Source organism: Sorex fumeus, unplaced genomic scaffold (genome assembly GCF_029834395.1).
Source record: "Sorex fumeus unplaced genomic scaffold, SorFum_2.1 ptg000006l, whole genome shotgun sequence".
NCBI lineage: Eukaryota > Metazoa > Chordata > Mammalia > Eulipotyphla > Soricidae > Sorex > Sorex fumeus.
This window is the reverse complement of record NW_026606063.1, coordinates 59,721,118-59,743,481: the sequence shown is the minus strand read 5'-3', so window position 1 is coordinate 59,743,481 and position 22,364 is coordinate 59,721,118. Positions and strand designations below refer to the sequence as shown.

General features: G+C 45.2%; 1 protein-coding gene across 1 annotated transcript in view; it reads right to left on the bottom strand.

Moving 5' to 3' along the window:
• The window catches only part of MERTK (MER proto-oncogene, tyrosine kinase), a 124,394-nt gene that overhangs the window by 26,605 nt on the left and 75,425 nt on the right, over positions 1-22,364 (bottom strand). The window contains exons 7-11 of the mRNA XM_056128811.1: positions 14,632-14,815; positions 10,487-10,638; positions 6,919-7,072; positions 5,247-5,400; positions 1,675-1,760 (exon numbers count right to left, since the gene is read on the bottom strand). Of these exons, the coding sequence (XP_055984786.1) occupies positions 1,675-1,760; positions 5,247-5,400; positions 6,919-7,072; positions 10,487-10,638; positions 14,632-14,815 (730 nt within the window). The remainder of the gene's footprint in view (positions 1-1,674; positions 1,761-5,246; positions 5,401-6,918; positions 7,073-10,486; positions 10,639-14,631; positions 14,816-22,364) is intronic.

Below are 22,364 nucleotides of genomic sequence, written 5' to 3'. Positions count from 1 at the left end.
CTTGTTTTTTGTCTTTTTCTTGGGGGGGGGGCACACCTGGTGATCTTCAGGGGTTACTCCTTGCTTTGCACTCAGGAATTCCTCCTGGTGATGTTCAGGGGAACTCATGGGATGCTGGGGACCAACCTCGTCGGCCACGTGCAAGGCAAGTGTTCTACCTACTTTACTATTGCTCCAGCCCCTCAAACTCTAAGTCTTATGTCTGCAAAGCAGGTACTCTAAGGACTCAGCCACAGCCTCTGGGTCCTAGTATAGGGAAACTAATTTCATAACTATTTGTCAAATGATTTCAATTGTGCATACTTACTGCATGGGCAAGACTTGGGAAGTGGGGAAAATGTGGGCAATTAAAAAGGCCATATTGGGGCTGGAGCAACAGCACAGCAGGTAGGGCATTTGCCTTGCATTTGGCTGACCCAGGTTCGATTCCTAGCATCCTATATAGTCCCCTGAGCACCACCAAGAGTAATTCCTGAGTGCAGAGCCAGGAGTAACCCCTGAGGATTGCAGAGTGTGACCCAGAAAGCAAAAATAATAAAATAAAATAAAATAAAAAGGTCATATTTGCCTTTTGAAATATAACTACTCAAAAGGATCAAAAGGAAGTTTCAAATGAAGAATTGTAATGATAAAGCAGACATAAGACTGGGGCTGGAACGATAGCACAGTAAGTAGTACATTTGCCTTACATGAGGCCAACCCGGGTTGAATCCCTGGCAGGAGAGGTTCCCTAGTGCACAGTCAAGAGTCCTGAGCACTGCTGGGTGTGGCCGTAGGACAAATAAGCAAAAGAAAAAGGAAAGGAAAACAGTGAAAGAATCAGAAAAGTAAAATTAGCAACATTCTATATCAAGTGGGTTTTTTTTTTTTTTTTGCTTTTTTTGGGTCACACCCAGTGATACTCGGGTTACTCCTGGCTCTGCACTCAGGAATTACTCCTGGCAGTGCTCGGGGGACCATATGGGAGGCTGGGAATCGAACCCAGGTCGGCTGCGTGCAAGGCAAACGCCCTACCCACTGTGCTATCGCTCCAGCCCCTCAAGTGGATTTTTATTTCATAGCAGTCTGCATTCCATCCTTCGTTTGCGGTTGACTTTTTAGTTTTTTGGCAAACACTGGACAACATAAATTGAATAATATTTGCGCAAACTTTCTGCACTGCTTCAGAAGTTATTCCTAACAGTTACCTGTTTATTCCAACCCTTGCAACTAGGAGGCTCAGCTCTTGAATTTAGCAAAATTTCAAACCATAATTGCTGACAAAGCATGCTGGCAAATGCTGGTCACTCAGATGCCAACAAAAGAACAGGAACTGAACTCTGATATTAGGCCACTGGGTTTGTTGTTTCCTTAAATTCCGGACCTCTACCCACACCTCTTACTACCCAAGTTCCTTCCATGAGAGAGAGACTGTGGCATAATGAATCCCTATCCCAGCTACTCATCTCAGGTTCAGATCTCCAGCAAATCTATCAACAGGGATACACGAAACAATTTCTAACTATCTGCTTTGTTGGTTTCTGAAAGCATTTTGCACATGAAAAATAGATCGATCTATCTTTCATATCCTTCGGCTTTTGTTAGAGATCTATTGACTTGCTGCCTTTTCATTTCTCTCAACTCTATCACTCAAATCTCTTTGGCCAAAATAAAGAGAAATAAAAGTCAACTTACAGGTGAGTTCAATGGCCCTTCGACAAAAGGATTTCTTCGCTACATAGTTGACAACTAATTCTGAATCCTCTTCTGCAAAGGCATTCCTGGGTGAAGAAAACAAAGATATGGTTCCACACAGGGTTTTAGTGGGCTCACTCCACAGGGATGCTACTGACACACCCCTAGGAAGGGACTGTTCTATAATAAAAACATTTCCTAGGGACCAGAGCCATTGTACAGCAGGCAGAGCACTTGCCTTGTACATGGTTGACCAGGGTTTAATCCCCAACCTCCATAGAACCCCCTGAATCCCACTAGGAGTGATCCTTGAACACAGAGTCGGAGTAAGATCTGAGCACCACCATATGTGGCCCAAAACCAAAAAATCAAAAAACCATTTCCTAGTGGAAAGAATAGGCTTCCTTCCTTAGATCTATTTTAGGCTTCCCTGACAGTATTAAAAAAAAATCAACAAACAAATCTACACTTACATCTCAGCATCTTCAAAAGCAAAGAATCAGTGATTAGTCCCTGATGACCAAAGTTGTAACAGTCTGAGCATCAATATTAAGTAGTCATAGATTATAAACAAAGTACAAAATCTGAGGCCAGAGTGATAGTACAGCCCTGCAAGTGGGTGACCTGGGTTCCACCCCCAGTACCCTCTATGGCTCCCCTAGCTCAACCAGGAGTGATCCCTGAGCACAGAGCCAGAAGTAAGGCCTGAACACTGCTGGGTGTGACTCAAAAACAAAAGTATAAAATCAATCTTCATAAATCCATACAGATAGATGTTTAATTATATTATTTACTACATATAAGTATGTTTATTTTTATTTATTTATTTATTTTTTGCTTTTCGGGTTACACCTGGTGATGCACAGGGGTTACTCCTGCCTCTGCACTCAGGAATCAACCCTGGTAGGACTCAGGAGACCATATGGGGTGCTGGGAATCGAACCCGGGTCGGCCACATGCAAGGCAAATGCCCTACCCGCTGTGCTATTGCTCCAGCCCCAGCATGTTTATTTTTTATTTATTTTTTATTTTGGCTTTTTGAGCCATACCCGGAAATGTTCAGGGGTACCTCCTCCCTCTGCACTCAGGAATTACTCTTGGTGGTGCTCTGGGGACCATATGGGATGCCGGGGATCATAACCCGGGTCAGCTGCGTGCAAGGCAAACACTCTACCTGCTGTACTATCACTCTGGTCCTAGTATAAGATGTTTAATTGAATAAATATATACAGGGGATAGAGACAAATCTCTTGTACAAAAGAATTCTAAATAGTTTACACAAACACTTAAGACTTAGTGGTGAGAGGAACTGCAACTTCTCGTGATTTACATGTGAACTGTGTGTTGACTTGCTTCCGAAGAGTGCAGTATGCAAAAAGGAGTAAAACTACAGCACAGACACCTAGCTAACTCCGTCCAATCAAGGGTACATGCTTACTGCTGAACTGAGTTAATGGTGTGAGCCCTTAGGTTGGTGCAATGAACATGATCCTTCAGCTCTGTAACCTCCTTGTCCATAATCCCTAACTCCAGTCTAATCATGAGCAAAACTTCAAGTTCCCCTAATGCTGAAAACTGCCAACTTCATCAAAAACAAAATCTGAGGAACTACCATGGTCAAGGGACAATTCAGTGCAATGTGGTGTCCAAGGCAGAATTCAGGACAGAAAAAAAGAGTCAAAAACTAAGAAATCTGAATGAAATATAGACTTCACTTAATGATCATGTAATGATTCTGGTAACACCTCACACCAAAGCAAGAAACTATTAGCAGGGAAATGAATGGGTTTGAGGGAAGTTGTACTATTTTCTACATTTTCCTATAAATTTCAAATGTCTCTAAAAAAATCCACTAAGTTGAGTTTATCACAAACTTTAAAACTCACTGTGCCACACATGCAAGACCTATGATCTCCCACTCGAGCCATATTTCAAGTCTTTAGACTAATTGATGGGCCAGTATCATGAATTAGGAAGGTTAAATTATATACTTGGGCCGGAGCGATAGCACAGCAGGTAGGGCGTTTGCCTTGCATGTGGCCGACCCGGGTTCAATCCCCGGCATCCCATATGGTCCCCCCAGCACTGCCAGGAGTAATTCCTGAGTGCAAAGCCAGGAGTAATACCTGAGCATTGCTGGGTGTGACCCAAAAAGCAAAAAAAAAAAAAAAAATTTATATACTTAAATTCATTTTATCTTGGGCACACATATTATTTTAAAAGTGAGAATACATTAACCAATTTTTTAAATTAATAACAAAATTAAAATTAAATAAATTAAAATAAAACAAAATTAACCAATTTTTTTAATTAACAACAAAATTAAAACAAAATAAGGCAGGAGCTGGAGCTATAGTACAGCAGGTAGGGCATTTGCTTTGCAAATGGCCCACCCAAATTTGATCCCTGACACCCCATACTGTCCCCCAATGTTGCTGGGGGTGATCTCTAATAGAAGAGACAGGAGTAATCCCTGAGCACCACTGGGTGTAGACCCCCCCAAAATAGAAAATAAAAAAATAAACAGAAGAGTGAAGCACTTGAAAGATTCTGTATAACAATAAGGCAATTGTGGTCATGTTTGAAGCCTGGGATTATAGCTAGATTTTCCTTCTTACTATGACCTTGATCTCTTTCTGTGCTTCCTTTTTCCCTGGAATTGCCTATGATCCTCTGAACATTCCCAAGAGTGATCCCTGAGCACAGAGCCAAGAGTAAACCCTGAGCACCACTGAGTGTAACACAAAACCAACCAAATAAATTTAAATGTAAAAATAGATAAAGTTTTCTTTATCACAAAAATAGTTGATCACCTTACAGAATAGAAATAGAAAGTATATAATGAATTCCAAAAATAACATGAACTCATCCATTACCTGGAAATGCTAATATTTTGGTGAATTTCCTTTTAGGTTTTTTTTTTTTGGTGGCGAGCTACACTTGACAGTGCTCAGGGCTCAGGGCTCAGTGCATACGGGGCACCCTGGCCACTGTACTATCTCTCTGGCCCCTATTTACTTAGTATTATTATCATTTTTTAAATCTACGCACACATTTCTTTTGTTCTTCTTTGTTCTGAATAGCTAGGATCCTTTTTTAGAATTCCTAAAAAATGCTCAGTTAACAGCAACCATGGGGCTGCAGTGATAGTACAGAAGGTAAGGCATTTGCCTTGCATGCAGCCGACCTGAGTCCATGGCATTCCAAATGGACTCTGAGCATTGCCAGGAACAGTTCCTGAGAGCAGAGTCAGGAGTAATCCCTGAGCATTGGTGGGTATGATGCAAAAAATAAAATAAAAACACTTTAAAAAACAAACAAATAAACCAAAACCAGCAACCATGTTTGAGTAATGAAGGCCTACTGGTTTCAATAAATGAGCCCCTTTGCATGCTGACTTCATTGGTGGATGTCACAGTGGGCAAGGAAAGGGTCTATCCAATGCTCTTGGGGCATTGGATAGGGTGCCTGCATAGTCCACTGTGTGGAGCTGGGTCAGTAGGAAAAACATTATCCCTTAGTATAACAACTGCTATAGTAGTGGGCAAAATATTTTCAAATGGAGAACTTACCCAAACCGTGTCTCCTGGAGTCTTTTTCTGATGGACGTAGAAATATACAAAACCAACCCAATTAAAATAAATCCACAGATGCAGCCGAGGAGGATGAGCACAGGATCTGAGTTGCTGGGGGCTGGGGTGGAAGAAGGGGCAATATCTCCCCAACCTGGGAAAAGATGTATCAAATTAAATAATTCAAAACATCTCTTTGGGATTCAAAGTATATGAGAAACATTGACTTATAATGGGGAGAACAGAGTCAAAAGCTTGAAAATGCTGTTCTTTCCTATTCTTTTTTTTTTCCTTTTTGGGTCATACCCGGCAATGCACAGTGGTTACTCCTGGCTCTGCTCAGGGACCATATGGGATGCTGGGAATCGAACCCTGGTTGACCGCGTACAAGGCAAATGCCCTAACCACTGCGCCATCACTCCAGCCCCCTGTTCTTTCCTATTCTGTAATCTTTACGAATGCAGGGAGTTCTCATGGCTGTGCAAAGTGAAACTGCAGGGTGTTATTCATAAACAGAGGGAAACTATTTCTGTCTCGATAAAAGTATAGAAAGAATTGGAAAAGTACTAAAATAAATATTGATAGATATACTCTAACTTAAAAACACTAGAGACAGAAATACTCTTATTTCTCTCTCTTCTGGGGTGTAGGACAATGAAAAGAAAAGTGAATGAGATTTGTATTGAATATGGAGATATGAGAAGGAACTGGTTACAGAATTGTAGATACTTTGCTATTTGCTGGACCAGAGAATCAATTGAATGAGGGAGTTGTCCCTAAAACATGCTGATGCCTCAGAACATGCTCCAGCAACATTTGGGGCTGGGGTGTGTGTTTAGGTCACTCCCAGCTGTGTTCAGGACTGACTCCTGGCTCTGTGCTCAGGGATCACTCCTAGTGTGCTCAGGGGACCATATGGAATGCCGGAGATTGACTCGAGTCAGCTACATGCAAGGTAAGTGCTTTACCCACTGTACTATTTCACCAGCCCCCTCCAGCAACAATTTTACAAAAAGGGACTCCCAGAAATAGTTTACAATGTTGAAAGTATAAAGGATCAAACACTAGAAGCTGATCCAAAGCTAGAAACAAGTATGATGATTCACAAGGGCAGAAAAAATAGATTCCCTTTGTAGCATAAAACATATGACTGGGGGAGGGGGGCTGGAGTGATAGCACAGCAGTAGGGCGTTTGCCTTGCATGCAGTCAACCCAGGTTCGATTCCCAGCATCCCATATGGTTCCCCGAGCACTGCCAGGAGTAATTCTTGAGTGCAGAGCCAGGAGTAACCCCTGTGCATTGCCAGATGTGACCCAAAAAGCCCCCCCCCAAAACAAACAAAATAAAACATATGACTAGAAGACAGTTTATTTTATTTCTATTCAAAATACAAGAGTGAAAGGGAGATAGAGCTAGAGAGTGGGGAGAGAAAGGTGAAGGAGGGGGCAGGGCATTTGCTTGAATCCCACCAAACCCAGTTTGATTCCTGGCACCCCATATGGTGCCCTGAGCATTTCCAGGTCACTCTTGAGCAGAGTCAAGAATAGCCCTTGAGCACTGTGGGATACAGTCGCAAAGCAAAGCCCACTCCATCTCCATCCATCCATCCCACCGATCACCCTTGGTGTCACCTGGACAGTTGCGTCCTGTCAGCTAGGAAGAGCCTCTCACCGTGCACAGGGATGAAGAGCTTCACTGGGTTGCTGAAAGGTCCGACGCCCCCTTTGGTGACAGCTGCAATCCTCACTGTGCATGTGGCATTGTGGAACTCAATGGGGATCTGGGTGTGGCTGTCATTCTGGCTGACTTCTTCAGAGAACTCTTGCTGGGAACAGAGAGTGAAAAAGTGAGGGGCTAAGGGAAGACAGGTTGTGTGTCCCAGGGTCTTCTGAGGGATTCACACCCCAAGGACAGGACCACTATTTTCACACTTCCCCACTTTGACCGCAAAAAACAGACCCTAAAAGTGAACAGCAGCCTCTCTAGGGCCAATGAGGCTGGCAAGGCTACAGCCTTGAGCGTGACCAGTGCAGAAGTTTCTGGGAGAGGGAGCATCTGTAAATGCACCGTGATGGTGAACCACACTCACAACAGCTCAGAGCCACGCTGTGCCGTGGCTGACCACCTGCCAGCTTTCGTGAAAGAGTGTGAGTGGGTGCCTGGTCCTTGAAATGATAAAACTGTAACTAAATTCTAAATTGAGATAGGCATCAGGGCTCTTTTTTTCCCCTTTCTTTTGCAATATGAAACAAAGCGCAATGTACTCAATTTCCAAAACACTGATTTCACCTTTTAAAACCAGAATTTTTTTAATTTAAAAAATTAAAACATGGGGAGCACCTTATGAGAATGGCTACAATCAAAGAGACCAACAGCAAGTGTTGGGGAAGAAAGGGAGAAGGGGGAGCCCTGTGAGCTTCTGGCGGGAGTCTCCAGGGGGCAGACATTACAGAAAACAGCACAGGAAGTTATCAGCAATTAGGAGCAAAACCACTGGGAGCCAATTCAAGTTGTTTGTCTGGAGAACATGAAAACATTAATGTGAAGAGACATGCACCTCTCATTCATCAGTGTCCAAGAGCTGAAAACAACCCAAGTTTTCATTGACAGGACAAAGAAGAGGTGGTGTATAAACACAGTGGAATACAACTCACCTCTCTCTCTCTCTCTCCACACACACACACACACACATGAGGACTGGGGGATCTAGAGTGGAGTGTTTGTATAGTTTAGGCGGTGATTTATATTGAAGAATATCTGAGCCTATACAAAGTTAGAAATCCATGTGAGTGCTAGTCTGATTAGAAAACCACTTTTTAAATAGGAAATATAAGGGGTCTTGACAAAAAGAACTAGCTATATCACCCTTTTGCCTTTGTCTCCAAAGTTTGATTCTAATGATATTTTGGGGTACAGGAAATCAATGGTGTTTTTGAGGCTGGCTTTTCAAATGAACTAGAGTGGGATAGTGAAACAGGGCCTGAGGTAGGTGTCTTTCTCTCTGATTGCTGTATGTTAGATTTCAGAGAGAGAAATTTCAGAGAGAGAAATCCCAGGCAGGGGTATGATCCCTACAGATACCCAGCCAGGGACTGGATCGCAGAGACACCCAGCCAGGGGTGCGATCGCCACAGACACCTGCCAGGGATGTGATCCCCACATTCAGGCAGGTGTGTGACCCCAACATCCATTCAGGTGTGTATGAGCACCACAGCCAAAGGTGCACCCCCCAGCAAGCACCCTAACTAAAGCTGAGACCAGTAGGCAAACATCCCAACACAACTAAAGACCTGGGAGCACCAGAGACCCGTATGTGAGCCCAGTGAGCACTACACTAACGTGCGGGAGTCTTCACCAAACACATGTGCAAGCACCTCAACCAGAGTGTGTGACCCTCTGTAACCACCCAACTGTGTGAGCAACACATCTAAGTGAGTGTGTCCCTGGTCATCACAATGAATGATGGCAACAAACGGAAGAGACAAAACAATAATAAAGGAGAAAATGTTGTATATCACCGTAGAGTGAATCTCAGGTGTCACTTAGTCTGAAGATGACATCCTAATTATAGGATAACAAAGAAACACAGAGGAGCCAGAGCAATAATGCAGTGGATAGGGCATTTGCCTTGCATGCAGCTGACCCAAGTTTGATCCCCTTTCCCCATACAGTCCTCTGAGCTCACCAGGAGCACAGAGTCAGGAGTAAACCCTGGCTCCACCAGATGTGGCCCTAAACAAAAAAACAAAAACAAATGAACACAAAGATTGAAAACTAAGCTTTCAGGATTGCCTGCTGTGACCTACTCATGACCACTTCTCCACAAATTCTGAGATGATGCACAAAACACCACCCTGAGTAAAGTAATGAGTGGGAATATCCTTCAAAGCCACGAACGTTGCATAAAAAAAGACATAGCTGCAGGAGTAGTTGCCTAAAAATGGAAATGAACCGGCAGTTTTGAGAGATGAAGTTGCACCTTCTGCTTCACCATCCCCCCAAAAGAGGTGAGCCCGAGTGCTTGTGCTGTCTATGGTACCCGGGTATGTGGTATACACAGAGATGCATCCTGGGCTCTTTCTCTCAACTTTGGAAAAGCCCGCATTCTTTCTTGAATGCATTACTCCCCCCTCCTCAAAACTTTCAAATAAAACCTGTTAAACTTCACATGCTCTGGGCACTAAGTTTGATTAATGGCACTGCATGACCCCGATGGCCACCAGATGTGGCCAGGTGGCCCCCCACCCTTGGCACCAATAACTGCTGGCAGCACAGCATCACTGTGTCACTATAGGCTTCAGGTCTCTGAGCACTGCTGGTAGAGTCCCTATTGATAAAAGGGAGGGAGGGAGGGAAGAAAAAGGGTAGGAAGGAAAGGAAGGAAAATGAAGGGAAGGAAGGAAGGAAGGGAGGAAGGAAGGAAGGAGAGAAGGAAATGGAAGGAAGGAAAGTTGGTTAACTGGTGGTACACACTGTCTTTTCATAGAAGAATGAGATGAGGGCAAAGGCTGAGTTCTAAACACATTTAATGAATGAATAAATGAAAGGACGAGTGAGCAACTGGAGAAAGCCCCAAAGATAGAACTTAAGAACTGTTCAATGAATTCTGATTTTTTTTATTTGTTTTGGTTTTGGTGTCACAACCAGCAGTGCTCAGGGCTCACTCCTGGTGGGGCTTGAGGAGAATATGCAGTGCTGGTGATTGAGCCTACATTGGCTGTGTGCCCTGGCAGCGGTCCTCTTTCTCTAGCCCCTGAAGTGATTTTTACAACTCTCTTTACATCCCAATGAAAGGCTCTTTTCTTCACTTAATACCAGGTGGAGTCACATGAAAATAAATATTTCTGCAACAATCTTGGGCTGGAGTGATAGCACAGCGGGTAGGGGTTTTGCCTTGCACATGGCCAACACAGGTTCTATTCCTCCATCCCTCTCGGAGAGCCTGGCAAGCACCCGAGTATCCCGCCCGCACGACAGAGCCTGGTAGCTCCCCATGGCCTATTCAATATGCCAAAAACAGTAACAACAAGTCTCTCAATGGAGACGTTACTGGTGCCCGCTTGAGCAAATTGATGAACAATGGGAGGACAGTGCTACAGTACAACAAAGCTTATCACATTGAACACTAGTATAACCCATAAATGGCTCACACTTGAATGTGGCTTACTTGACACAGGTGGTGTCACTTTTTAATCACAAATGAAGGGAGCCCAGTGCAGACCCTGAGCATCTGACTCACCTGTGTCTCTATGTTCTGCCATAGGTGCGAGATCCGGTAGCCCTGCAGGGCCCCTTCCTGCCGCTTCATCGGAGGCCTGACCCAGCTCACATTCACTTTATGGCTGTAAACATTGAGAGACACGGTGACATTCGAAGGTGCTGCCGACGGGGCTACGAAGGAAAAGGGAGAGAGTGAAGAAGCCCAAAGAGAAGCACGGAGGGATTCATTCCTGAGACGGGGGCTTTGGACATCCTCAGGACAGCACTCAGATGAGACGAGTCTCAAGTGAACTCTCACCCTCATTTCAGATAAGGACCTCATGCACTGTGCTGAAGAAAACAGCGGGTGCGAGTGGGTGGCCCAAGAAGATTCCAGCTCAGCAAACCAAGTAACAGGGTTCTCCAGAAAAAGCGGGAGACGCGGGTTGACAAGTGGAGCACTCCTGTGTCATTTGAGTCATACGAGATGGGGAGCCCTGCTCAGTTCAGAAAGGGGCCACATTTTATAGTCCAGAGACAATGATGGGTGATGAAGCAGGGCTGACCAATCAACTAAAACATCTGTAAGATAGATTAGTAGTAGTAGTGGTAGCAGTCTAGTAGTTGTAGTATAGAAGCAGTATAGTAGTAGTAATATAGTGTAGTGGTAGTACTATAGTATAGCTGTGTGAAGTAGTAGTATTGTGTGACAGTATGTAGTGGCCGTAGCATAGCATAGCATAGTACAAAATAATAGTATAGTGCAGCAGTAGAGTAGCAGAAGCAAGGTAGTAGTGTCACGATGTCCGAGATTGAGCTCAGGGTCCCACAAACACGAGACAGGTGCTTTACTGCTGAGTCACATCCCCATCGGCATGTCATTGAGTATCAAGGGGCAAATTTTTTCTTTGTGTTTTGTTTTATTTCTGAGTCACATCCAGCAGTGCTGGGGGAGTCAAGAGCTATTTCTGGCTAGTGCTTGAAGGTTGCTCCACCAAGGGCTGGGCGGGGGTGGGGGTGGGGTCGCATTCTGTGCTGGAGACGGAATACAGGGCTTCACAGGCAGAGCACTCTGAGCCACCTCCATGCTGTGCCGGGGACCGAATACGGGGCTTCTACAGGCAACACACACACTGAGCCACCTCCCTGGCCCAGGAAGGTCAAATGTCAATGACTGGGCTAGATGTCAAGAGGGAGAATTGAGCATGGGGTTTTTCTCTCTAGTTGATAGTAAATTCGGCACAAGTCAAGTACCTGTTTATATCTATGTCAAGATCTCTTTTCTCTCACAAACATATAAAGATAAAAGTTATTTTGCAAAAAATGTATAGGTACAGGAATGTATAAATGATTTGGGGAACAGGTCAGGGTTATTTATTACAATGTTCTTTGTTGTGAGGGAGAAACAGGATGACAACCTAGTAAAAATGAAAATAATATGCTCTCTGATCGAGTATATTTTAAAGTAATCTAGAAAAATTTTCATGTAGGTAAGGTTCTATTAATTAAAGCCTAAGTGACAAAAATGAATAAATTTAATATGTAGTACCTGATACACTTTCCATGGAATACTCACTACCAGGACAGCAAAGATAATAAAGTGGGGTTGGGGGGCCAGATAAATAGTACTTTGGGTAGGGTGCTTGCCTTGAATTGAGCTTTCTGGATTAAATTCCTAGCACCACATACGGTCCCCTGAGCACCAGAGTGATCTCTGAGCACAGGACCAGAAGTAACCCCTGAGCACTACCAGGTTTGGCCCCAAAATAACCCAAAAACAAACACACAAAAAGAATGAGGTGCGTTATTGCATTACCATGAAAAAGTATCTAATGGGAAAAAAGGATAAATTGTGAAAAGATATGTATCAAAGGCCCTCTTCAGAAACTAAAAAAATAAGTATTTTATATATAAAAGAAATTGCAATTATATATATATACTTTATTGCTGTGTTTGGGAAAGAGTAAATTTTATATTTCTGATATATCTGAAGGGAAAATAAAGGGATAGTATAACTATCTCTGCTGATTGTAGAAATTAACATAATGAGAACAACAAATTTTAGTGGGACATGTCATATAGTAAAAGTCACATACTTTATGCCTATGAGTCATAGACTTTCAAATCTGCTGTAGAATTTACTGATAAACAGTAAATTTTAAAGGCCTTCTTACCATGGCTTTCTGTCTATTCCTGCCTAAAACCCCTTGGCCACGGTAGTGGTTTATTTTTTCCTTTTTTGGGTCACACCTGGCGATGCACAAGGGCTACTCCTAGCTCTGCCCTCAGGAATTATTCCTGGAGGTGCTCAGGGGAATATATGGGATGCTGGGAATTGAACCCGGGTTGGCTATGTGCAAGGTAAACGGCCTACCCGCTGTGCTATCACTCCAGTCCCAAGTATCTTAACAGTATGACCTAAAGAGGAGGCAACAGTGAAAGAGAAACTTCAACATAAAAAGTTGAAAAAGAGATAAGGACAGTACAATTAATTTGTAATACAAGCCAATTCTTCCCGCAGAACCATAGAGAGGCCAGTGACTGTGGGCTGAGGTACCAAAGACAAAGATGAAGATTGGGGAGAGACCACTCTGAGCAGGAAGGAGTCAGCAAGATGAGTCCAATCTATTTCAAAACAACACACAGGTCTTCCCTCAGACTCCCACTCTCTGTCCTGAAAGATAGCGGACATGGGACATCCAAAGAACCAGAGGCAACTCTGGTGAAGTTGGTCCACTGGTGAGAGAGGAGACTCCCTCTGAACTCCTAGAATGTTAGCATAATAAAATTTAAAATAAATGCAACTAAATTAATTAAAACAATCATTAATACTAGGGGGAATAACATTGGTAGTATCACTGTGCTGTCTTTTACTCTTATTTGGATTTACTTTAAGTGTAAAGTTCATGTTCTGCTGTGAATTAAGTGTCGCTGTGTTTAAAGAGAATATAGTGATCCTAGTGCCTGCTTTGCAGGGCTGTCTCTGAGGGTCGAGTGAATTGTGCAGGTAATGCATTGAATTTGGTTGGTGGCTGGCAGGCACTCAGTGACTGTCAGCCATGTTCACGTTCATTAGTTTTCTCCAGTTTGCTGCTCTCAGTAAAAGTTTTTATGTTTCTGGTTTAATTTAAAATAATGTGACGGGGGGGGGGGGGGTGCTGGAGCAATAGCACAGTGGGTAGGGTGTTTGCCTTGCACACAGCTGACCTAGGTTTGATTCCCAGCATCCCATATGGTCTTCTGAGCACTGCCAGGAATAATTCCTGAGTGCATGAACCAGGAGTAACTCCTGTGCATCGCCGGGTGTGACCCTCCCCCCAAAAAATGTGACAGGGGCTGGAGCGATAGCACAGCAGGTAGGGTGTTTGCCTTGCATGCGGCCAACCCAGGTTTGATTCCCAGCATCCCATATGGTCCCCTGAGCACTACCAGGAGTAATCCGTGAGTGCAGAGCCAGGAATAACCCCTGAGCATTGCCGAGTGTGACCCCAAAACCAAAAATAATATAAAATAATATGACACATAAATGTGCTGCTACTAATATCTTCTTTCTTTTTTTCTTTTTTGGGTCATACCCGGCGAGATGCTCAAGGTTACTCCTGGCTCTGCACTCAGGAATCACTCCTGGCAGTGCTCAGGGGACCATGTGGGATGCTGGGAATAGAACCCGGGTCGGCCGCATGCAAGGCAAATGCCCTACCCCCTGTACTATTGCTCCAGCCCCCACTAATATCTTCTTAATAAATGAAAATATGTAAGTTCTGTCTGTAAACCCTTTTAAAGTACAGCAGGAAGTACGTTCTTTCCTATTTTCACTGGCCACTCAGTACAATTTTCTCCCAAGGGTCCCGGAGATCAGACAGGATCCCCTCAAGCAGAAGGCCGTGAGTGGGATCCCCAGTATTGGCATATGTGCTGAGCACACTCTGGGTGCCTCTGCTGTCCGTGACCCTTGGCACTACAATCATACTCGTCAGGGGCATGTGAGCACCACTGCTAAAGGGTGCAAGCCTCTGAGCACCACTTAAAAGAAATGTTGGAACACAGTGTCCAACAAATGTGGCCCCGGCAAGCAGCTGTGCCAGCACCGCAAGCAAACCATAAACTCTCCATCAGGCACTGGAGGATGCTTTGCTTCCTCATCTGCCACCAGGGCGATTATTCAGCCCGAATCCCAGCGGTTACCTCCTTCAGTGGTGCTGGCCAGAATGCCAGCGCTCCGTGCCGACCAGCCAATGTCATTCATGCAGGACACATCGATAGTGTAGTTAGCCAGCGCCTGCAGCTGCTCAACTTGGTACAGATGTGGCCAGGCTGAGGTGTTGAAAATCCTGACGGAGCCATTACTCAGCGGATCTGTATCCGTGACCTGTGTGAAGGGAGAGGTGGGGGTTACTCAGCGGATCTGGATTCGTGACCTGCGTGAAGAGAGAAGGTAGAGCAGCCTGAGGAGGAGGCGGGCGCCTGGCCTGTGCAGCTCTTCTCTCTGCTGAGGGGAAATACCTGCTTCCGTCAGTCCACTCATGGCTAAAAACATTCCTGTGTTACTCACGAAGACCTGGGGGAAATGACTAAAATAAGCCTTCTCACAGTGACCGAAAACACAGTGACGAGTTGCCATTTAATATTATAGTTAGAAGACTGAGGAGAAGGCTCAGAGAACTGGAGGCAAACTTTGCCTTAAGTTCCAGCACCACACGGACTCCTGAGCACTGCCAGGGGTGGTTCCAAAGCCCCACAAATAATAATCACTGATAGTATAAAATAAATAGCCCCTGCCTCTCTCATGGTTGCCTCGATTCCCCACTTCTTTCAGTTATGATACTAAATATGCTACAAAATCTATAAATACCATGGGTGGTGGTGGCCAGCCTAAAGAATTACTATTGGTCTCCAAAGAAAACATTGACCAACTCCTGCTTTAGAAGGCAAGCTTGTTTTAAGAAATGAAAATGTAATGAGGTAACTTGGGGAACTCTGTTCTTGGCTAATATCAGCTTTTCCTTTATTTTTACCACCCTCTTACACTGCAATATAGACAAAACTTCAAAAGCAAACCCGGGTGTCAATTTTCTGGCATTTAGGGGGACTGGGAAGCTACAGGAAAGGGTATTTGCTTCTCACTAAACAAAATTTGTGTGAGATCTCTTTTGAACACCACCAGCTCTTTTCCCTGAGTTCTCACTCCATCAGACCTGGCACATCCCCTCTCCACACCCGTCCTCGGATGATTTACGACAGTCAAGGCAAGAGGGGCCCCCCAAATCAAAATCCCTATTCAATGTCCCCTTCTTCCTTAAGTGTATCTCCCATCTGGGAGTGTGGAGAGGGAAGAGTTTGGGTCTGTTTATTTATTTATTTTTTAACAAATTTATTTATTTATTTTTATTTATTTATTTATTTGCTTTTTGGGTCACACCTGGCAATGCACAGGGGTTACTCCTGGCTCTGCACTCAGGAATTACTCCTGGTGGTGCTCAGGGGACCATATGGGATGCTGGGAATCAAACCCGGGTGGGCCGCGTGCAAGGCAAACGCCCTACCCGCTGTGCTATTGCTCCAGTCCCAACAAATTTATTTTTTATTTTTATTTTTTTTTATGATTTCCTTTCTTGCTTCTATTCTTTTTTTTTTTTTTTTTTTATTGAATCACCGTGGGAAAGGTTACAAAGCTTTCAGGTTTATGTCTCAGTCATGCAAATATCAAACACATTTCCCTTTACCAATACTTATTTTTTCCCATGAAGAACCCCAATAAAACCCCACCCCCCACCCCTCCCCGTCCCTGTGAGGCAGATGAATTCTAGTTAACACTCTATCCGCTTTGATTAGATTGTTTCAATAAAAGATTCACCACTATTATTTAGAGTTTACCCCCCCCCCAAATCAGACATGCTGAAAAAGCATTGTGAAGTGATTTGCTTTCTACAGCTGGGTTCAAGAATTAAATGTTGGTTTTGGATTTCTGCTATTTTACCTATTGACCCTGGAAGTATTTCTACTGAAAGTCAGATAGTTAAGAAATTGGTTTCTGTGTTCTGGAGTCGTGGCCGTGCTGGAGAGCCGCTCGTGGGGGGCAACTGGTGGCCTCGGTAGGGCGTGAAGGGCGGAGCGAAACGCCCCCCTTCCCTTGAGGTTTTAGTCGCCCCCACACTCCCGGCTCATACCTGCTGTCCACAAGGCTCCCATGTGGCCGCCATCTTTCTTTCCAGAGAGGAGAGGGCGAATGGGGCAACACCCTTTCCCCTCCGGCAGACTTGATGGGCTGGATCAACGCATAGTCCATTCACTTTTCTGCTCCAAGCTGCTGGGTTCTGCATTAAGTCCTTGTGCTTCTGGGGCCATGGCCGTGCTGGAGAGCCGCTCGCGGGGGGCGACTGGTGACCTCGGTAGGGCGTGAAGGACGGACCGGAACGCCCCCCGACCCATGAGGTTTTAGTCGCCCCCACTCCCCCGGCTCATACCTGCTGTCCACAAGGCTCCCATGTGGCCGCCATCTTTCTTTCCAGAGAGGAGAGGGCGAATGGGGCAACACCCTTTCCCCTCCGGCAGACTTGATGGCCTGCATCAATGCATAGTCCGTTCACTTTTCTGCTCCAAGCTGCTGGGTTCTGCATTAAGTCCTTGTGCTTCTAGGGCCGTGGCTGTGCTGGAGAGCCGCTCGTGGGGGGCAACTGGTGACCTCGGTAGGGCGTGAAGGACGGACCGGAACGCCCCCCTTCCCATGAAGTTTTAGTCGCCCCCACACCCCCGGCTCATACCTGCTGTCCACAAGGCTCCCATGTGGCCGCCATCTTTCTTTCCAGAGGGAGGAGGGCGGAAGGGAGCAACACCCTTTCCCCTCTGGGCAGAAATGATTGCCTGGATTAACGCATAGTCCTTTCACTTTTCTGCTCCAAGCTGCTGGGTTCTGCATTAAGCCCTTGTGCTTCTGGGGCTGTGGCCGTGCTGGAGAGCCGCTCGTGGGGGGCAACTGGTGACCTCGGTAGGGCGTGAAGGACGGACCGGAACGCCCCCCTTCCCATGAGGTTTTAGTCGCCCCCACACCCCCGGCTCATACCTGCTGTCCACAAGGCTCCCATGTGGCCGCCATCTTTCTTTCCAGAGAGGAGAGGGCGAATGGGGCAACACCCTTTCCCCTCCGGCAGACTTGATGGCCTGGGTCAATGCATAGTCCGTTCACTTTTCTGCTCCAAGCTGCTGGGTTCTGCATTAAGTCCTTGTGCTTCTGGGGCCGTGGCTGTGCTGGAGAGCCGCTCGTGGGGGGTGACTGGTGACCTCGGTAGGGCGTGAAGGACGGACCGGAACGCCCCCCTTCCCATGAGGTTTTAGTCGCCCCCACACCCCCGGCTCATACCTGCTGTCCACAAGGCTCCCATGTGGCCGCCATCTTTCTTTCCAGAGGGAGGAGGGCGGAAGGGAGCAACACCCTTTCCCCTCTGGGCAGAAATGATTGCCTGGATTAACGCATAGTCCTTTCACTTTTCTGCTCCAAGCTGCTGGGTTCTGCATTAAGCCCTTGTGCTTCTGGGGCTGTGGCCGTGCTGGAGAGCCGCTCGTGGGGGGCAACTGGTGACCTCGGTAGGGCGTGAAGGACGGACCGGAACGCCCCCCTTCCCATGAGGTTTTAGTCGCCCCCACACCCCCGGCTCATACCTGCTGTCCACAAGGCTCCCATGCGGCCGCCATCCTTCTTTCCAGTACAAATTTATTTTTTAACAATTTTTTTAACATTCCCCCGAATCCCTACAATGTTAAAACATTTTTAATCACTCATAAAAATTAGAAGACAGAAGAGTATCAGATAAATGGAAGCTACCAAAACCATCTGGGAAAACATACAAAACTCTCCTTGCAAAGGTCACTGTCACTGTCCTCCCGTTGTTCTTCGATTTGCTTGAGCAGGCCCAGTAACGTCTCTGTTGTGACACTTGTTACTATGTTTGGCATATCGAATACGTCACGGTTAGCTTGCCGGTCTTTGCTGTAGGAGTCAGATACTGTCAGTAGCTTGCTTGGCGGGCTCTCAGAGAGGGGCGGAAGAATCAAACCTGGGTCAGCCGGGTTTGCTGCGTGCAAGGCAAACGCTCTACCCACTGTGCTAGCGATCTCACCTAGGTGTATTGATTAATTCTATTTCTTCTCCACAGATGAGATAAATCCTGTTCAAATTCAGTAGGCTTAGATAAGACCCTTGTTCTCTATTCCTAATAAGTTTCCAAGTGAAAATTATACTATTCCTCACCAGGCATAACAAATGTAGATTCAGAATCTCACGTACATTCCTCCTTGTTGGCAAGGTCAGGGTTCTCAGAACTTCATAAAAAATGAACTCTTTCAAAATGAAGCAATTGCTAAAACTTATGCAAAAATTGGCCAGTTTCAAAGGTACTAAGATAATAACAGGATATCACAATCATGGGGTTTGGGGACAATCTCGTATCATCTTAGGCAGGGTGTCTAAAACTTAGGACCAGGGGCCACAAATAAGCATTTAAGAATTTCAAATCCCCAGGGATACAGTGTCCCCTGTTGCCCATGACTCAGAGCTAGCTGACTGCACTGGCATCAACATCATTGGCAGAGTGACCAGCAGAGGAGAAGCATGGAACTGAGTACTTATCTTGAGGGTGGGGGGTGGGGGTGTTTGGCAAAAAAACCCTTTTTGTTTCTTTAGAGCTGCACCTACTTCCTGGTGACCCATGGCTGAAACTTAGGTTAAGGAAACCTTTGTCACCCCCTCCCAACCCTCGTTTCCGGAGCAAGTGTGGGGCATTTCCAGCCCTGGTTGCTCTTTGAAAAAGCTTATTCTTGGAAGAAGGTGGAGTTCTAAAAACAGTGCCCTGGGGTTCTAAAAACAGTTTTCCACGGGTCCTGGGGGAAAAGAGGGCATGCACTGGTAAGAAGTATGTGGGAGCATCAAAAATAGAAAGAGTGCAGGAGTCCAAAAATGGGTGAAGTAAGGGACTCCATGTCAGGAGCAGAGGAAGCAAAAGGGTGTTCCCTGCCAGCTCGTGGCCCCAAGTCTTGTCCAAAATGTTCATTTGTTACCCAGTCAGGGTTTCAATATTGAAAGCCTTCCTCGGCCCCTTCAGAAATGGAGGGTGCAATGTGCTGTCTGTTCATCTGCAGGATATAGAAGCGCAATGACCAAAGGAATAAGCCCTCTGCACAGCTGAATTTGCTACTTCCTAGAAATAACAAATGAATATGTGTGCAGAGTTGTCACTCATGCCAACAGACTTGTAAAAACTGCATTCTAGTCCTGGAATTCAGCAGCCACGAGTGGTTTCTCAGGTGTGCCATGGCTACTCAATGCCAGGGAAAAGAGAATGACAGGTGGCAAAGGAGCGTCTGAGCCAGAAGTGGCCCTCTGTCATGCGACAGGCATTTTTAGACCTTGCAACGCCCCTCCTCACTCTCACCCCCACCTTACACCCAGCAATGCTCAGGGGTTACTCCTGGCTCTGCACTCAGGAATTACTCCTGGTGGTGCTCGGGGGACCCTATGGGATGCTGGGAACAGAACCCGGATGGGCCACGTGCAAGGCAAGTGCCCTAACTGCTGTACTATCGTTCCAGCCCCAGCCCCGAACATTCTTAATGGAGTTCTTAGCTGAAAGCAGCATCTTCCTCAGCGCCCCCCCCAAAATTAGGAAGCAGCCTCATGTCTTCTTGGGCTTTTCAAACAGCTCTGGAAGCCCGGAAGCAAGTTTTAAAAGGGATGTTCCTCGAGTCACTTAGGTCCCTTTATAGGGGCAGTTGAGTCTGTACACAGGAAATGTGCCCTGGGAGCTCTCAGCAACAACCCTACAATGCATGAAGCAAAAATGGATGGAACTGAAGAGAGAAATACAGGCCTCAGAAATAACAGTGGACCTGAGCTTTCCAGGGAGGGGCGTAGAAGGGGGGTTTGGAGGGGACCCTGAGACAATGGTGGAGGGAAGTGGACACTCTGGTGGAGGGTGTGGTACTAGAATGTTGTGTGCAAGAAATCCGATTGTGAACAAACAATATTGTAAATCACAGTGCTTCAAATTTAAAAACTAAGGTATTTAAAAAAAAATAATCAAGGAACTAGAGAGACACTGCAATGGGCTAAGCATAGGCTTGACAGGAGGAAGGTCTGGCTGGGCTCAATTCCTGGCACTGCCTGGTCCCTGAACACTGCTAGGAGTGACCCCCAAGCACTGAGCCAAGAATAATGCATAATCACCACAAGGAGTGGCCCCCAAACCAAAATAATAATACTTGATGAACCAGAGAGATAGTACAGGGATGAAGGCACTTTCCTGGCATATAGCAATCACCAGGAATGATCCCTGAGTCAGGATCTGGTAACCAAGCACAACCAGGTGTGACCCCCAAAAAGAAAAGAAAAAAAATAGAGTGAATGATAACTATAGTTGAGACCTCAGTTCCTCATTTTATTATTAATACATTATTATTATTTCCTTTGTTTTTGGGGGGCTATGCCTGGTGGTGCTCAGGGTTTACCGTACTCAGGGATCATCCTTGGTGGGGCTCAGAAGGCCATATGGGGTACCAGGGATCCACCCTGTGTTGACATGTGCCAGGTAAGAGCACTGCCCCCTGTACTTCTCCCGGCAGAAGATCAATAAGAAATAGGCAATGTTTGCAAAGCTATAGGCCAGCCAGACTTAGCAGTGTCAAGTGCACAGGGAACATTTTCTAGGCAAGAACACTGGCTAGAACAGAGGACGGGCCACTGAGTGTGATAGAATGAGGCTGGAGAGAAGGCACAGGGTTAAGGTACGTGCCTCACATGCCGTGACCCTGTCCGAGTCCCACGGGGTGAGCAGCACCACATTCTTGAGCCCTTGCACTGAACAGAACCCCCGATTGGCTGAGAATAGCTTGGGAGCACCACCCTACACCACACTGCCAATTTTAAAGGCTACATGGAAACCATACCAAGCATATTCTCTAAACACAATGGGATAGTACCAGACAACAGAAGACAATCTGAGTAATTCCTAACTATGTGACAATATAGCAACATACTCATAAAAATAGAATATATAAAAATCACAAGAAAACAATGAAAAACTTGAGAGTAATGGTAGGAAAATCCAAATGCCAAACCTATGGGATGCAGCTAAAGCCGTGTTTAGAAGAAAGTGGATAGTATAAATGCCTATATTTGATAGGTCGAAATTTCAAATCAACTACCTAACTTTGATGTGAAAAATATAAAAATCCAATTCAAAGTAAATAGAAGAAAGAAAATAAAGATTAGGACAGGAATGAAAGAAAGGTTAAATAGAAAAGCAATAGAAAAAATCACAAAATCCAACTTTAGTTCTACAAAATTATCAATAAAATAAACAAATCTTCAGTTCGACTGATCAAGGAAATTAGCAAGAAAGATCCAAATTATTAAAGTCAAGAAATTAAGAGGACATTACTGTGGAGTTCATGCCCAATTCAATCAGCTTAATCAATAGCTGAATAAATAGCAGTACTCCTACATTTAAAAAAAAAAGAAGATATTAAACTAATTTCAAGAAAAAAAAGAGAGTGTAATGAAGTATAATGACACAAATTAGATACCTAGAAGTAAAGAACCTATTCCTAGACAGAAATATAAAAATTGCTAAAACTTATACAAGAAGAAACAGAAAAACTGAATAGACTCACACCTATAAGAAATATTGAGCTAGTATTCCAAAATAGTCCCACCAGGAAAAGCTCAGGGGCATAAGGCTTTATGGGTGACTTATAATAAACAACAAAGATGAACTAATAGTCTTTCACAAACTCTTCCAAGAAATAGAAGAGGAAGGAACACTTCCCAGTTCAGTCCTATAAGCCAGTATGAATCTGACACAGAGTGCAGAAAGAGCTAACACAGGAAAACAACTGAGCCCCGTCCCTTACTGACATGAAGTTCTTAG